At 41.2% G+C, this 19025-nt stretch overlaps 1 protein-coding gene across 1 annotated transcript in view; it reads right to left on the bottom strand.

Annotated features, from left to right (window-relative positions):
* ell (elongation factor RNA polymerase II) overlaps positions 1 to 19025 on the bottom strand; it is a 118698-nt gene that overhangs the window by 60998 nt on the left and 38675 nt on the right. The window contains exon 3 of the mRNA XM_087975839.1: positions 5353 to 5474. Within this exon, the coding sequence (XP_087831965.1) occupies positions 5353 to 5474 (122 nt within the window). The remainder of the gene's footprint in view (positions 1 to 5352; positions 5475 to 19025) is intronic.

Raw genomic sequence — 19025 nt, 5'->3', positions numbered from 1 at the left:
TGAGGAGACATAGCTTTAAATTCAGGGATGATAGTTATATACAGATGTCAGAGGAGTTTCTTTACTCAGTAGTTGGGGCATGGAACAGTCGTAGACTCACCAACTTTAAGGGCATTTAAATGGTCATTGGATAAACATATGGATGAAAATGGAATTGTGTAGGAGGGATTGGCTTCAGATTGGTTTCACAGGTTGGCACAACATCGAGGGCCAAAGGGCCTGTTATGCACTGTGGTATTCTATGTACTAATTCCACCCATGGGGACATCCAGAGCTCAGCAATGAGGTCAGTTTAGGATGGTAAAGAGGATGGTCTAAAAAGAGAGCACTGCTTGCATCAATTCTCTTCCCCTCTGCAATCTCCCATGATACACCCAATTTCTCAACACTTGCCATATTCTCCTTCTACCAAAAGGGAAGATTATAAACTCTGATGAATGAGAGGTTAAGTCCTACGAAATATTTCACACAAATGGTTAACACTAAAATTAAATGCACAGCGTACTTTAACATACAGAGAGTTCACTGCTCTCTTCTGTAAAAGGACATTACACTGCAGTAATATAACTTCTCAAAATAAATTGCCCTCAACAGTTCAGGCAACCACCTGTGGGCAGAGACATGATCAGCAGGACTGGACAAGCAACCTTTCATTCTGATCAACCTAACTGGACTTGCTCAGGTTTCGGCTCCCCATGTCCTGGAAGCACTTTGGCATTTCTCATGTGACGGTTTATTTAGGGAAATGAGAGATCTTGGGACTTTGGATGTTACATTCTCCGTTTTGCTTTTGCAGTGGGACCAATCCCCAATTGTCAGTTGGAATATCAAAAGGGAGTGATGATAAAGAAATATCAGTCGGTAATATATTATATATATATATATATAAATATTTGACAAAATGCAAAACAGGAAGCCTGTTTATAAAATTAACCCAATATTAAAGGAGGTGTGACAAAATGTTGAGAAATTTGGTCAAAATTCATAACAAAAGCGAGAACAGCGATTAACGAATGTTTTTAGACCACTGCAAGTTCAATAGCAGCTTCCAAGAGGTCAATGTTAATAAATGATTGGAACTTGAGCGAAAACAAAAAAAATCCTAACAAATTTAGCTATGGAGAGAATTGCAGGCAATTTCTGGAGAGTAGAATGATTAGGTTTAGCCAATGTTGGGTGCAGTTTAATTTTATGAACTATAATTAAACAGATTTTGGAGAAAGATTAAGCAAGAAATACATGAAAAGATATGTCTTTATATGGAGTAGAGACACTTGGTACTTAGAAATGGAGGATTCAAAATGTGCAAGGTCCAAATTGATAAATCTTTAAACAGGGATCATGCGATTAATATATAACAGTATGAAAATAAAGATAATGCTAAATCTTTACAAATCATTGATCAGTGATTATTGTAGTAAGATCGCAATGCCATGGAAATGATTTTGGAGAGATCCATTATCATTGTTCCATAGCTGAGAAAGTATTATTGCAGGGAGAAGCTAGAGAAATTGGCACTATTTATTAAAATACAAATAATTAAGCAAACTTAAGGATATACTTGTGACACACCATACTGTTGAAACCAACCCTCCACACACATGCACACATGACAATTATTAAATTTTGAAAAAAATTATACTTTGTTCCATATTTTATTTATATTACCACTATAAAATACTATTATAACAATATACCCTTTTAAAATTATGTTTAATTGGTAATTATCACTAATGCATCGATTGAGCATGTGCACAATACTAATCCGATTTTTAAAATTCTGAATAAAAGCATTTTATTTCTGTGACTCTGTACACTCATTCATTAAAAGTGTCATTAGTTGACATGTGTAAATATCTAACATTTACAGATGCTAATGCACATGCTTCTCAGCGTCAGCAAGTACAGCCATGAAATTATGACATTTATATCGTCACACTATTCATCCGAACTGAAAGGCAGCATAGTTGGTTTGACTACACTTTAGAGTACTATATACAGTGTCAGGACAGCAGTGCATCTTGCTTGTGGGATCAGAATATCACAAGATGAAACAACTTTCTGCCAAACAGGAATAACTCATGATGTTGGATGAAGGAAAGGATGGGGAATTGAAGAATTATTCAACAATGTCTGACAGTCTGGGAGGTGTTGATCTGGTCACTACTATAATAATGCTGTTGTTACTTCATGTGTCTTATATCTATAAAACGTAGATTCAGAAGTAGAAACCGTATATTAAGTTTGTTACAATTGTACTGGATTGTACAACAAGATGTACCAGGATTGCCATAGTTAACTGTGAGCTCAATAAAGAATGATATAGTCATACTGGAACTGTATGATATAATTTGCCAGAGTACCATTATGGATTATATAATATGAGCGTGCTAAAGATCTGATTCGAGTGTTATAACTGATGTATGTGCTCTCTCCGATTTGAATAACAATTTGAATTAGAACAATAGAAATGCCAAACACAGTTCGTACTTCCTATTACTAAAAGGATATGAGGCACTGGAGAAGGAAATAAACAATGATACAAGTCTGAGCAGTAAGAGTCCTTGCAGCGCAATAGTGGTGTGTACACCGCTGGGCCAGAGGCCAGAGTTCAAGCCCCAGCTGCTCAAACTCGTGTCATAACATGTCAAAGAGATTAATTAAAATGAGATGGATGGAGAGTTATAGCTATCAGAAACATTGGACGTGTTAGAGCTTTTATGCTTAGATAGAGTGAAGGATGACTTGAAAAAGACCGAAAATATGAATGGGGGTTTGTCATTGTAGATAGGGAGATGTTTCTAACTGCAGTAGAGTCCAACACTAGCAGTTTATAAACAGTTAAAAATCACACAACACCAGGTTATAATCCAACAGGTTTATTTGGAAGCACTAGCTTTTGAAGTGCTGCTCCTTCATCAGGTGATTGCGAAGAATAAGATTATAAGACACAGAATTTATAGCAAAAGTTTCCAGTGTGATGTAATTGAAATTATATATTGAAAAAGACCTATTTGTTGAAGACTCTCATCTTTTAGAATGACCATGTTGGTATCAGTTCTTTCATATGTAAATCGGAAAACTTTTTTAAAAAGTTACATTCTCAAGTGCACTTTAACAACTGGTGTCATGTCAGCCCAGATAAGGTATTGAAGGTGTTAACGCCCTGTGAGGCTGTCTGTGCCATAATGGTCAGACTGATTCTAATCTCAAAAACGGATTTTCAGAATCTTACATGGATTCATGCAGTTTTTGAGCAAAGTAAAATGTAATTCTGCAAGTATAAATTCACCCCACAAACTTTTTTATATATATTTGTGCGTGCGTGTGCATGTGTGGTGGGTTATGAGTGTGTGTGCGTGTGAGAGAGAAAAGAGAGTGTGTGTCTATCTGCACTGCAATGGGGTCATCTGTAGTGTGACATGAACCCAGGGTCTCAGTTGAGGTCATCCCCATGGGTACCGAACTTGGCTATCAGCCTCTGTTCAGTCACTTTTCACTGTTGCCTGTCCCGAAGTCCGCCTTGGGGGATGGTCACCCAAAGGCCAAGGTTGAATGTCTCGGACCGCTGAAGTGTTCTGACTGGGAGGGAACAGTTCTGTTTGGAGATTCTTCTGTGGTGTCCAATTCATCTATTGCCATAGCCTCTGTTTGATCTTGCCAATGTACCATGCCTCAGGGCATCCTTGCCTGCAGCATATGAGATAGACAACGTTGGCTGAGTCACAAGAGAACCTGCCACGTACATGGTGGAAGGTGTCCCCATGTGTAATGGCGGTACCCGTGTTGACATTGTGACACGTCTTCCAGCGTCTATCGTGACAAGGTTGCCTGGTGTTGTCCTGAAAGCTGGGCAGTTTGCCACGAACAATGATCTGTTTGAGGTTTGGTGGTTGTTAAAAGGTGAGAATTGGAGATGTGGGGAAGGTCTTGATGAGGTGCTCATCCTCATTGATAATGTGTTGCAGGCCGCGAAGAACATGGCGTAGTTTTTCAGCTCCTGGGAAGTACTGGACAACGAAGGGTGCCCTGTCGGTTGCAGCACGTGTCTATCTCCTGAGGAGGTCATTACGGTTCCTTGCTCTGGCACATCGGAACTGGCAGATGATTAGTTGTGCATCATATCCTGTTCTTATGAGGGTATCCCTGAGTACTCCCAAGTGCCCGTCACATTCCTCCTCATCTGAACAGATCCTGTGTATGCGTAGGGCTGGTCCATAGGGTATGGCTGTTTTAATATGTTTCGGGTGGAAGCTGAAGGAGTGTATCATCGTGAGGTTATCCGTGGGTTTGCGGTAGAGTGTGGTGCTGAGGAGTGGTGTTGTGTGATTTTTTACCTTTTACACCCCAGTCCAACACCGACATCTCCAAATCAGTTTATAAACAGAAGGTGATCACTAATAAATCTACTACTAAGCTCAAGAGAAACCTCTTTACCCAGGGAATGGAGAAAATATGAAGTTCTAAATTGAAGAAAGGCCAATTTTGACAGTACTAGGCAAGAACTTTCAAAAGCTGATTGGGGGCAGATGTTCGCAAGTAAAGAAACAGCTGGAAAATGGGAAGCCTTCAGAAATGAGATAACGAGAATCGAGAAAGTATATTCCTGTTAGGGTGAAAGGAAAGGCTGGTAGGTATAGGGAATGCTGGATGACTAAAGAAATTGAGGGTTTGGTTAAGAAAAAGAAGGAAGCATATATAAGGTATAGACAGAATAGATCGAGTGGATCCTTAGAAGAGTATAAAGGCAGTAGGAGTATACTTAAGACGGAAATCAGGAAGGCAAAAAGGGGACATGAATGAGTTGGGCCGTCGGGTCTGTTCTGTGCTGTATGACTCTATGGCTCTAAATAAACATGAAGAAAATAATGAGATATGACAAAATGAGATGAATCATAGAATCCCTAGAGTGTGGAAACAGGCCCCAAGTCCATACTGACCCTCCAAAGAGTAATCCACCCAGATCCATTCCCCTGCCATGCTATCATATATTTACCCAATTAATGCATCCAACCTACATGTTGCTGAACACTATGGGCAATTTAACATGGCCAATTCAACTAGCCTGCACATCTTTGGTTTGTGGGAGGAAACTGGAGCACCTGGAGGAAACCCACGCAGACACGGGGAGAATGTGCAAACTCCACAAAGCTGGAATCGAACCAGAGTCCCTGGTGCTGTGAGGCAGCAGTGCTAACCACTGAGCCACTGTGCCGCCCCATGCTGAAATGAAGCAGGAGGTGCAGCATCATTGGTACAGTCCAGTTGAGACAAATGGCCTGGCTCTGTGCTGTACAGTTGAGCTAAGGTTTAAGTGCTGTCCCTGGCATAATAGCAGAAACAGAAACTTACCGGGATTGATACTGCTGAATACAGTCAAAGCTGCACTGGGGATTATCCCTGCCGACATTACAAAGGTAAAACGTGAATGTCCGCACTTCATTTGGGCAATCTGGCCTTGGAATGGTGATCCGCTGTTGGAAAGAAAATAAAAGCCTTTTTAAAAGACTAATCTAACACATTTTGAAGACATTCAACATATTTTGAACTTCTTTGGTGTAGGGCACAATTAGAAAAATTCAAACGTTGTAAAAGAAATAACTCAAGGCACAATGGAAACAATGTAAAATAAAGTCAGTCTCAGTTCAACTGGAAAAAACTAATGCCTCGGTTAGAAGTACATAGGCTCAAGTTTCTCTCCGAGACCTAATCTGAGCTGACACTTTAGCCAGACTGAAGGACTGTTACATTGTCAGAGATACTGTTAGAGGAGACTATTTCCCCATTTCAGCACACAGAAAAGATTCCATGACACTATTTAGCAAAATACAAAAGGTTTTCATGGTGACTAGGCCAACATTCCTACTTCAACCAAAAATACATGAATTGGTAGTAATTTGCCCTGTTGATACTTTTATCTAGTCATACAGAAAAGGCAACTGTGATGGCTTGTATGCAAGGTATTTTTTTTTTTAATTTAACCCATTTTTAAATCAACCTGTTCAGAGATGTTATTAAACACCTCTGGAGCAGGTTGGGACTTGAGTAGAGGTCTCCCAGTTCAGGAGTAGGGACTCTACCTCAGCACAAGAGGCCCTGAATTGTAGCTAAGGTACTCAATAAGATACAAAACAAATCGCATGTTTTTATTTGAAAAATTATACCAGGCACTGACAGAATTATGGCATGACTGATGGGAAAGCTCAAACAATTGCTATGGTTACAACAGCGAGAAGATCATATGCCTTGTATCATACTGAGTTAGAAGCTGCTACTCTTCCAGCAGATTTCAGAGTTGCAACACTAGCTCATAATGGCACAAGAGAAACAGTGAAGGTTTCATCCTCATTTCATCCAGCTCTTAATCTGAGTCTTGCCAATATGGGTGAAACTAAGCTGAAATAAGCAATTTGAGTTTACTAAAGACATTAATTACAGAAATTGATGGGAACACTCAGAAGTTGGACAGCATTTGGACAGAAAAACAGTTAACATTTCATATCTATGACTGTACATCAGTCAGCTCAGGCAAATAGGAGTTTGTATATTTTGACAGGAGAAATAGGAAAGTCACCTTGCTTGGAAGGTCAAGTCAACGTGGGGCAGGGGAGCAACAGAACAGAGGAATCTGGGAGTCCAAAGACACCAATTACCAAAAGATGCTAGCAAGGTCATAAAATCAAGCTCTAAGCTTTATTTCAACAGACATAGAACTGAAACTTGATGGCTATGCAAAACCTGCAATGAACCCTGAACTAGCCATTTGGATACAAAACTGGCTCAAAGGTAGGAGACAGAGGGTGGTAGTGGTGACGGAGGGTTGCTTTTCAGATTGGAGGCTTGTGGCCAGTGGAATGCCACAAAGATCAGTGCTAGGTCCACTGCTTTTCATCATTTATATAAACGATTTGGATATGAACATAGAAGATATTAATTGGTACGTTTGCAAATAACACCAAAATTGGAGGTGTAGTGGACAGTGAAGAAGGTTAATTCAGATTACAATGAGATCTTGATCAGATGGGCCAATGGCCTGAGGAATGGCAGATGGAGTTAATTTAGATAAATATGAGGTGCTGTATTTTGGAAAAGGAAATCAGAGCAGCATTTATACACTTAATGGTAAAGTTCTAGGGAGTATTGCTGAATGGAGAGACCTTGGAGTGAAGATTCATAGTTCCTTGAAAGTACAGTTGCAGGTAGATAGGATAGTGAAGGCGGCGTTTGGTATGCTTTCCTGTACTGATCAGAGTATTGAGTATAGGAGTTGGAGAGGTCATGTTTCAGCTGTACAGCATGTTGGTTAGGCCACTTTTAGAATATTTGTGTAATTCTGGTCTCCTTCCTATCAGAAGGATGTTGTGAAACATGAAAGGGTTCAGAAAAGATTTGCAAGGATGTTGCTAGGGTTGGAGGATCTGAGCAATAGGGAGGAGAAGCTGAACAGTTTGGGGCTGTTTTCCCTGGAGCATCGGAGGCTGAGGGGTGACATTATAGCAGTTTATAAAATGAGGGGCATACATAGAATAAATATACAAAGACTTTTCCCTGGGTTGGGAGAGTCCAAAACTGTGGGCGGCACGGCACGGTGCTGCCTCACAGCACCAGAGACCCGGGTTCAATTCCCGCCTCAGGCGACTGACTGTGTGGAGTTTGCACGTTCTCCCCGTGTCTGCGTGGGTTTCCTCCGGGTGCTCCGGTTTCCTCCCACAGTCCAAAGATGTGCAGGTCAGGTGAATTGGCCATGCTAAATTGCCCGTAGTGTTAGGTAAGGGGTAAATGTAGGGGTATGGGTGGGTTGCGCTTCGGCGGGTCGGTGTGGACTTGTTGGGCCGAAGGGCCTGTTTCCACACTGTAAGTAATCTAATCTAGAGGGCATAGGTTTAGCCGCTAGAGGGAAAAGGTATAAAAGGGACCTAAGGGGCAGCTTTTTCATGCAGAGGTTGGTGCATATATGTAATGAGCTGCCAGAGGAAGTGGTGGAGGCTGGTAGAATGACAACATTTAAAAGGCATCTGGATTGATATATGAATAGGAAAGGGGACGGGAAGAGGGATATGGGCCAAGTGCTGGTAAATGGGACTAGATTAGGTTAGGATATCTGGTCGGTATGGATGAATTGGATCGTAGGGTCAGTTTCCGTGCTGTAAATCTCTATGACTCTATTCATGACCCCATCCAGATGCCTTTTAAATGTTGTAATTGTATCAGAGTCCACCACTTCCTCTGGCAGCTCATTCCATACACGTACCAACCTCTGTGTGAAAAGGTTGCCCTTTCCGTTCCTTTTAAACTTTTTCTCTCTCACCATAAACCTACGCCCTCTAGTTCTAATGGACAGCTTGAAAAAAAAAAGGACTGTGTTCAATACTAAATTGCCTACTGCAGCAATAAGAAAACACCTTACCTTTAACTAATTCAAGTATGAGACTCCTTCATCGCATGAGTGAATAAAGAATAAAAATGCACTCTCTGATCATTTTCCCAATAAATATGTAGGAAAGTTTGTGAGAAGATTTGTAGGAAGGTTAAAGTCTGCGTGCATTCACCATCTGGAGGAGTATCAAATCATGTCAAACAATTTTCTGTTAGTCATTTATTATTTACTAATGGGAAATGTGAATTACAGCATCTAGGTTCCTGAACTTCTGCATGTTGGTATTGGCTAATAGATTGCACAACACTGATTATTCAATACTGCATCTCTGCACCTTTCTAATTGTGGCCTTTTAGGCATCATAGTTTTAATTGCCTCTGATGTTTATAGCTGGAAATGTGTTGCTGGAAAAGCGCAGCAGGTCAGGCAGCATCCAGGGAACAGGAGAATCGACGTTTCGGGCATAAGCCCTTGAAGGGCTTATGCCCGAAACGTCGATTCTCCTGTTCCCTGGATGCTGCCTGACCTGCTGCGCTTTTCCAGCAACACATTTCCAGCTCTGATCTCCAGCATCTGCAGACCTCACTTTCTCGTCTGATGTTTATAGCCATGCTCTCAACTGCCTTGGCCCCAAATTCTGAGATTCCTTCCCTAAACTTTTGACCGTCTCCCTCCTATTATACAAAACTTTTTAAAATATGTCTTTCTTGACAAATGATCGTCATCTCCTTAGTTGCCTTCATATGTTGCTCTGTGTCAGATTTTGTTTGTTGATCACTTTTGTATAAAATCATGATGTCTTGTAGCTCTTAGAATGCTGTATAAAAGCAAGTGGCTATTCTGACACATGAACCCCTTTTGTGATACTGCATCATAGCACTGGCTGCTTACTGTGTAGCAGTCTATTTTTGTACGTTGGTTCTCTTAACTCCATTAGTTCAACTTGTCCTGGAGTCTTGTAGTTTTGTTCAGAGAGTGCTGGGTTGCAGCACAGGCAGCATTTATTGCCCATCCCTAATTGCCCAAAGGGCAGTTGAGAATCAACCACACTACTGTGGGTATGGAGTCACATGTAGGCCAGACCAGGTAGGGATGGAAAATTTCTTTCCATAACCGACATTAGGGAACCAAATGGGGTATTCCGATAATCGATAATGGATTCATAGTCATCATTAAACTCTTAATTCCAGGATTCAAATTGCTTTTCAATCAATGGAGTGTTTTAATTCCTTGGATACAGAATGACAGGAGATGTCTGTAACCTAGATATAACAGACTGAAATAAATTTACCTTTATTATGTTTAGGCATTTTTCTAATAGAATTAGTTCATGTGGACAAAAAGGACCACTATAACCAAACATATGGTTGACCAGTGATTTCTATGAGGCAGTGTTTGGAAAATTGAGCAAAAACAAGGCATAAGATACTGTAAATGCCAAACACCACCAAACGCCAACATGCTGCAGTGTTAAACAGCACCTTTCACAGACTAATTCTGCAAGGTATTTCACAGATAGGAGTAGAAATATGCCCATAAAGCAGTGGGAGAGCGACTGGAACTGGTAGCGAGAAACTTCGTTCAAGAAAATGGATTTGAGGCAGCATTTAAAAATGAAAAAATGTGTTAGAAAAGAGAGACTTTCACTCAGATTCTGTCATGCTGGATATGGGGAATAGAAAGGATGGCAGTCAGCCAGACAGCAGCTTTGTTGGGAAATAGGTGTAACACTTAGTTATAGAGGAACGATCTCTGTTTTCACAGAGTTTTCATCTCTGGCATGTGCAAAGATCTCAGATGTATGATGTTAATATGATACTTCAGTATCCCTAGTTTTGAGGAAAGAAATATTGGCTGGGGATCATGGCCCCATGATTTGTGAAGAACGTTAGAAAACAAGTACATATGAGGTTCAAGCAGGACTGAATTTAATTTATAATTATTAAACAGTGGTGCTGACTGTCTACACAGAGTAGGTATTTAAGTCGGAACCTCAAAGCACTGGGGAAGCAGCACTATCAAGATCCTGAAAATCCCGTGGCAATAGCAGTATCCTCTCCCATGACAACTCCCATGGGCGGTACGGTGGCTCAGTGGTTAGCACTGCTGCCTCACAGCACCAGGGACCTGGGTTCAATTGCCGCCTCGGGCAACTGTCTGTGTGGAGTTTGTACATTCCCCCCGTGTCTGCGTGGGTTTCCTCTGGGTGCTCCGGTTTCCTCCACAAGTCCAAAGATGTGGTCAGGTGAATTGGCCATGCTAAATTGTCCATAGTGTTAGGTGTAGGGGAATGGGTCTGGGTGGGTTGCTCTTCGGAGGGTCGGTGTGGACTTGTTGGGCCGAAGGGCCTGTTTCCACACTGTAGGGAATCTAATCTAAACTAATCTAATCTATCGTTGAAGCACTAATCATTCAAGGGCAACTTCAGCAGTAACAACACATCATTGATATAACTGTTTATAGACTCTTAAAGCAACAACTGCATTTGGAACTTGGTTATGATAGCAGACTTCCCGGAAGATAGCAGAAAGGATGCCCTCGAAGCAACTGAGACAAGGTCAACAGAGTCTCAGACTCATGGGACACCAAGGTTTGTGACTGACCAAAATCAGGAAGGAAACAAACACACAGATGTGTTATTGACAACATGCTAAAGCAAAGTTGAGGTTTCAAAGAGAGGGCGCACAAGACTCCAAATAATGCATCCATCTGACTCTGCACACACCGTCTACCTTGCCTGTGGCAGTGTGTGTAGATTGCAGACACTGGGCTTTACCTCACATTTCAGAGCTCATCAAACTGGAATAGAAGCTCACCAACATCCATTATGAGGAATTGCCCAAAATCCCACTCTCACTTGAATAGTGCCTGTCAACACTGTCTGAGGGATTGAGAGAGAAGGAAAAATGAAGGAAAATGGACAAGAATTTAAATAGAAGCTGAAACCAGACAGAGTAATAAACTCCAGCAATGGCAAATTACTTCGCCCGATGTCAACCTTCTCCAGTATTTTAGTTACACTTAGAAACTGGGTTTATAGTTAACAAAAACAATAAATAACCCTTCAAGTAGGAATTATAGCTACATTGCAGCCTAAGAAACTGCCTGTCAAAGCCTGTGGCTACGCTAGGCTGTGGATTTACGTAAAGTTGACTTGCAGTTTAATAACACAAGGTGATTGATTCTATGGAGTGTCTGACACTCGCCTCTCAATGCCAGTCACAGTTGTATAAATAAACATGACGTCATATGTGCACAAGTTTCTGAAAATTACAAAAAGATGAATGATTAGTCAATCTGCTTTTGGTTCAGAGATGAATGCTGGTTAGTGCAAAATACGCTGTGGAATTTTTAAAATCATCATCTTGAGCTAATGGAACAGACAGATGAAGCCTCCGTTTAACGGAGAAGACTGTGGTCAAATTACAAAACAAAAAAAATCCCAATATTTGTAAATGAGAGCACATATAGACCTGCATACACAAACATTAGATCGCAAGACAGGAATTCAAGCAGATAGACTGAAAGAAACACACCATCATATGGAAGAAAGCAGAATTAACGTGAGCAGCCTTCTAAATTTAATAATGTCAACAATTTCCAACAATTGCCTAATTCTTTTTCATGCTGTCACTGATAATGGTTTTCCTTGTTACACCTTATCAAGACTTTACCTTTTCCTTCTTTATTTGATTATACCTAATCCTTTTTAACAGTGGTCACCTGATGAAGAAGCAGTGCTCCGAAAGCCAGTGCTTCCAAATAAACCTGAAGGACTATAACCTGGTGTTGTGCGATTTTTAACCTTGGAAAAAAAAAGAGCAGGAATGTTTATCAATCAGGATGAGCATTTGGTAGGAAATCCAACAACTGCAGCACAGGTGCGACACTAAAAATTGGTTCATCCAGTGGAAACATTAGATCAGACCACTAGGAGGTCAAAGGCACCAATGTCCCTCAATTTTAACACATCACTCAACCCACAAGAGTTAAATAAATACAGGTGAGATGGGGACAGGTCAGACAGTTCTGTGGTCATAGTTGTGACTCCAGGATGGTATATTGCCTAGGATGGCTGCGAGACATTCTGAAGGAGAGGCTCAACAGCCAGAGCTCGTGGTCTATGTTGGGATCAATGACATAGGAAGAAAGAGGAAAAAAGATCCTGCAGGCAGACTTTAGGGAGTTTAGGAAGTTTAAAAGCAGGATTTCCAAAAAGGTAATTATTTCCAGGTTACTTCCATTACTCTGCAACAGACAGTATAGATTTAGAAGGGTAGAGCAGGTGAATATATGGCTGGAGAGATGCTGCTGGAGGCAGGACTTTAGATTCTTGAAGCACTGGGACTGTTACGTTTTGGTGAGATATGTACAAGTTGGATAGGTTACAGCTGAACTGAAACAAGCAGGACCAACATCCAGGCACCAACATTTCTCATGAGGCTGGAGTGGATTTAAACTGAATTGGCAGGGAGAGGAGATCTTGTTATGTTGAAAAGGGATAGAAGCAGTGATGAAATTAGAAGTTAAAGCAGAATGAGGAGTTCAAGAGGCAGAAGAAACATGGTTAAAAATCACACAACAGCAGGTTATAGTCCAACAGGTTTAATTGGAAGCACACTAGCTTCCAATTAAACCTGTTGGACTATAACCTGGTGTTGTGTGATTTTTAACATTGTGCACCCCAGTCCAACACCGGCATCTCCAAATCAGAAGAAACATGGGCTAGGTAAGAAAGAAGTGAGTTTAACAAAGCTAAATGAAAAGTATTTTTATACAAGGACGCTGAGGAACAAAATAGCTAAGTTGAATGTACAGGTAGATGTGTATGAATAGGAAATCCTATGAGTGAGACTCTAGAAAGATGGACCAATTTGCAACACAATATCGCTGGTTATGGGGTAGTCAGACAGAAGAGAGGGAAAAGATAGAAGAGGGGAGGATCGCAATATTGATCCAGGAATTAATTATAATTTGGAGTTATGATGTCTTGCAAGAATCATCAAATGAGGGCATATAAGTAGAAATGAAGACAAACATGCTATTGAGGGTGTACAAATAAATCAAGGATAGAAGATCAAACAGATAATCACATTTCAAAGAATAATAAGGCAGTAATAACTAATTTGAGATTAATATCTGAAATATTAATTGGGAGAGTTTTATTCTGCAAGGTAGGGAAGGAACAAAATTCTTAAATTGCACTCACCAGCTTTTTCAGCAAGCATGTAGAAAACCCATCAAGGCAGGGGTGGTTCTGAATCTAATATTCAGAAATGAGTCCAAGAAGGTGGAAGTTTAATCAGTATTGGATCATTTTGGAAATAATGTCAATAGTTCTGTTAGGTTTGAATAATTATACAAAATGATAAGATACAGTTTGGCCCAGGTGGACAAGCAACAGCTACCTATTAATAGAACTGCCAGAGCAGTGGGAGGCAGACAAGGGAGTAACAGCAACATTACAGAGCAAATTTGCTCCTGAAGAGGTAAAAGGTAGGAACAGGACTGGAGAAATCTGGGTGACAAGGGACATAAGGTTAGTATTAAGGAAATGAAAAGCTATACCACACAGCTAAGGCTAAGGAGTAGAGAAAACGAGAGAGGAGAGCACAAGGGAGGTAAGATAGAGGTGTTTAAAGGAAATGGGAAAGCTGAGTGCATGAGAAACCATTGATGGGTGGAATAAAGGAAATCCAAAAGATTTTTTAAAAAGATGAAGAGGTAGAGAATAACTAGGGGCCATTCGAGAAACTAAAGTTATAGTCTGTGTGTGGACCCAGAAGAATTGCCAGGTAATTGTGTGTGGGGAAGGGTGCAAGGGAGGAGAAGATATCATCCACCCTGGCAGTAATTTTCAGTTTGACTCTGGTCACAAGGAAGTTGCAGAGGGCTGAAGGATTGCTAGAATAGATCAGGAAATTACAGGCTACTCTGTCTCACTTTGGTTTTGGGAAGTTATTAGAAAGAATTCTGACGGACAGAATACATCCACATTTGGAGAGGCATGAGTTAATCAAGGTTGGTCAGCATGAATCTGTTAAGAGAAAGTAGTGTATGACAAATCTGATTTTTTAAAGCAGGTAAGCAGGAGTGTTGATGAGGGTAATGCATTTGATGTGATCTACATTGACTTAAGTAAAGCTTTTGATGAGGTCCCACGTGGCAGAATGGTCAAGAGAATAAGAGCCCATGGGATTCAATGCAAGATGGCATGTTGGATCCAAAATTGGCTGAGAAACAGAAAGCAGAGGGTGATGGCATAGGGATGTTTGTGTGACTAGAAGATTGAAAAGTTCTCAAATGAAAAATTGGCAGAATGCTAAGGGGTGAGAAGGATAACCAGAAACTGCAGGAACATATCAATGGTCAAGCAGGTAGACTCAGGGAAAGCACAAAAAAAATGGGCATTTCTACATTTGGGGAGGGCTATCAATGCAAGGGTTTACATCATGAATTGTAGGACTCTTATATGAAACACTGTTTATGCCACAACTGGAGCACTGCATGCAGGTCAAGTCACTACAGTATAAGAAGGATGAGACTGCACTGGAGAAAGCAGAGAGAAGATTTACCAGCAAGCTGCCTGGACTGGAGGGTCTGTGCTAAGAGGCAAGACCAGATAGGCTGGGGTGGCTTTGCTTAGAGCAGTGAAGTTTGACAGGGGACTTGACAGAAGTGCATAAGATGGTTGGGGGCACAAATAAGGTGGATAGGAAAGCACTTTTCTCTGAACATAGAGGGGGCAAAACCAGATGACATAGATTTAAGCCAGCAGGTAGAATGATAAGAGGGGAGTTGAGGACAAATTTGTTCCCACAGGGTGCTAGGAGTCTGGAAATCTGCATTAAAAGGTAGGGGAGTCAGAACACCTTGTAACATTTAAGCAATATTTAGATATTCACTTGCATTGCCATAGCCTCTAGGTCTTTGGACCAAGAGCGGGAAAAGGGGATTATTGGAATAACATCTTTAATCAAACAGCAGAAACTGATGGACTGAATGGCCTCCTTCTGTGCTGTAAACACTATTAAAGGTATGATGAAAACTGCTGCATGAGACAGATTTGCAACCTTTCAGGTCCTTGGAATGTCTGAAAGAGTGTTTGCATTAATGAAGTGTTTTGAAGTTTAGACACTTGCAATTTAGGATCAAACAGTTAGTTTGCATACAAAGCTCCCACAGAAGCACTGACACCAAACAGCCAGTGACCAGATTATCCGTTTCAGTAACGTTGAATTTGAAATAAATAGCCCAGAATACATTCACCTGCTCTTCAGATTGTCATGTAGGATCTTTCTCATCAGCTGAGGGGTCAGATGGTTTAAAATCTGATCTGAAAAATGGCACCAGTGGCAGTGATGCATTCCTTCAGTACTGGCACTGGAACTGTCTGCCAAGATGCTGTGCTCCAATCTCGGGAGTGCTGACTCAGAGGCAAGTATGCTAACAACTGAGCTACAACTGAGAACATTTAGTGAGGATAATGAAAAACACTTCGCAAGACTTCTGGAAATGGGAGAAAACAAGAATACAAAACTTGGCGCAAAACCTTAAATGTCCTTAATAAATAAGTCCCAATGCATAATTCACAACATAACAGCACTTGCATTTCCTCAACACCATTTCCAGGAATAACCCTTTGGTATATACCTTTTCCCAGCAAGGGGAAAGGAAGTCATTTTATAAGCTTACTGTAAAGCGAAAACAATTTTTTGTCATGTTTCCAGGACCAGAAAGTAAGAAACAATCTAAGCTTCTGCAAAGCTATTAACTCATTACTCACTGCATGCACACAAAGCAAAACAAGCACAAAAAAAACTTATAGATTGTAGAACCATTACAACACAGGAAGTGACAATATGGCTCATCAGTGCCAAATCTCTCTAACAGCAACTCAGCTATTCCTTTGCCTTTTCTCCAAAGTCTTGCTTTATTTTTTTCTTCAGATATTAGATTTAAAGTTCCTTATGAAAACTATGATTGAATCTGCCTTCACAGTCTCAGGGAATACATTCCTAATCACTTGCTGCCTAAAGAGGCTTTCCTTCATGCCATTTGTGGTTCTTTTGCAATCACCTTAGTTCAGAATCTCTTGTTCTGCACGTATCTACCAATGGAAATAGCTCTCCATTAGCTCTGTTCGGATCTTTCATGATTTTAATTACCTTCATTAAATCTTCTCTCAATGTCCCGAAAGAGAACAGCCCCTACATTTACAATCTATTCCTGTAACCACCCTTTCTTATAGGGCATTGTTCTAAAAAGAGAAGTCAAAGGCAGAGGACAGAAGTACAGTTGGTCTAAGTTGTGAAAGTCTAGAACGTTTCACTGGTCCACAACTAAATTACAGGCCATTTCCTAGTCCCATGATATTTAAGGAATTCAGCAACAAGAGATAATTCAGCTCCTCTAGCCTGTCCCATCATTAAGTTATACTATAGTTTGTCTTTATCGTACCTCCATCTACAACATCACTATAGTTCCATAACACAAATTTCTTTGCCTATAGTCTGTGGAAGGTGCAAATTTTCCTGACTAATTCGCCTTTTAATTATCTAACGAAATTAGATATATGGAAGAACAAACATTACCTGGAGAATAGTAATTTTGAATCTAATGTAAGTTGCCTCAATTTCCTGGATGGTTCCATTGCAATGCTTCAGTTGTTAATCCTATGATTCAATGGAACAGTATAACCTGGGGATTTCTGGCTCAACCAATGAGTGGATCTCAGGCTAGGGACACCTCAAGGTGCCTTAGCATCTCCAGGCATTATTTAGTCACTGGTCCTGGGAAGGATATGCATAGAAATCTTGACAAGAATGAATCAACCTCAGCTTATAGCATCCAAATTCTCTCCTAGTATTCTTCATCCCTCTAAGTTCATATATTATAAACAAAATAAGAAACAGCTGAAGAAACTCAGGTTTCGCAGCATCAGAGGAAAGCAGTCAACATTTTATATCCAGTGACCTTTCTTTAGAACTGCCACTCAACATAAGGTTAGCCTCTTGGTGAAGTAATAGAGACTTCTTTCCCACCAAATTTTTCTCCCGGTTTCTGCTGTTTCTCTCAATATTGTCCATTCCTCCCACATTCATTCAGGCGTCTGTTGCAACTGCCTGCCTGCCTTCCCTCACCTTCCTCAGATTCGGCTCGACCTCTCCTGCTCATGCAGCTCCCGATACAGAGGCCTGAGCACCACTCCTTCCATCTCCTGATGGGCTCCAAACTGCATTTTCTGGTGCTCAAAGCAAGCTCGCCTGAGCTGCTACTGCAGTGAGATTTCCCTTACCTCCAGCTAGTGTTTATAATAACATCCCAGTAATTATAGAACATCCCCCAGCCCAGTGTTTATCTAATCCTCCCCAATAACTTTATAACACCTCACGGCCCAGTAATATTATAACACTGTCAACCCAGCATTTATATAACTACTTCAGCCCAATGTTTTTATTGTCTTTAAACATCCAAACCAGTAACTTTATAACACCCTCCCAGCCCACTGCTTATATAAACTCCTACCAGACCAGTATTTGTATATACTCACCGCCCTCCCCAGTTCAGTGATTTTATAACCTCCCACACCCAGCTCAGTGATTTCACAATCACAGACTGAGAATGACCAGCAGGCATACTGTCCTTCCAGTTCTCTCCCCTTCTACCCACTTTCCTCACCTTGGACCTCGCACTAACCCAGTGCCAAACTGTGTCTGCACTCCATTGCAGGCAATTTCAAGTCAAACAGCAGTGCCTGATCTCCAGTTGTCTTGGCCACATCTTGCCACTGGACCAAGACCTTGTCCTACTAAGCCCAAGTGATAGCCAACGTGTAACTGTTTCCCTACATCTTGCACAGGCACCTTCCACTCTCTCATGAAGAAGATTAGGACCTGGAATGTCAGGACCCTTATGGACAGTCCCACCATTAACAGTTTAAACTAATTTGGCAGGGGGATGGGATCCGGACTTGTAGTCCAGCAAGTAGGCTAGCTGTTTGTCAGGATGTCCAAGAATGTAGGGAGGCTGTGGAGAAGGTAGCACTGACAGGGAATACTTGCGGACACAGAGATGGGTTCAAATGTGTTTACTTCAACACAAGGAGTATCAGAAATAAGGTGGGTGAACTTAAGGCGTGGATCGGTACCTGGGACTACGATGTTGTGGCCATCACGGAAACGTGGATAGAAGAGGGACAGGAATGGTTGTTGGGGGTTCCTGGTTACAGATGTTTCAGTAAGATTAGGGAGGGTGGTAAAAAAGGAGGGGGGTGGCATTGCTAATTAGAAATGGTATAACGGCTGCAGAAAGGCAGTTTGAGGGGGATCTGCCTTTGGAGGTAGTATGGGCTGAAGTCAGAAATAGGAAAGGAGTCACCTTGTTGGGTGTTTACTATAGGCCCCCCAATAGCAGCAGAGATGTGGAGAAACAGATTGGGAAACAGATTTTGGAAAGGTGCAGAAGCCACAGGGTAGTAGTCATGGGCGATTTCAACTTCCCAAATATTGATTGGAAGCTCTTTAGACCAAGTAGATTGGATGGGGCGGTATTTGTGCAGTATGTCCAGGAAGCTTTTCTAACTCAGTATGTAGATTGTCCGACCAGAGGGGAGGCCATATTGGATTTGGTACTTGGTAACGAACCG

The sequence above is a fragment of the Chiloscyllium plagiosum genome, unplaced genomic scaffold (assembly GCF_037043375.1).
Source record: "Chiloscyllium plagiosum isolate Xiang-an unplaced genomic scaffold, Cpla_swu_hap1 HiC_scaffold_28, whole genome shotgun sequence".
NCBI lineage: Eukaryota > Metazoa > Chordata > Chondrichthyes > Orectolobiformes > Hemiscylliidae > Chiloscyllium > Chiloscyllium plagiosum.
Note: the sequence above shows the minus strand (reverse complement) of the source record. Positions and strands in the feature narration are given on the sequence as shown.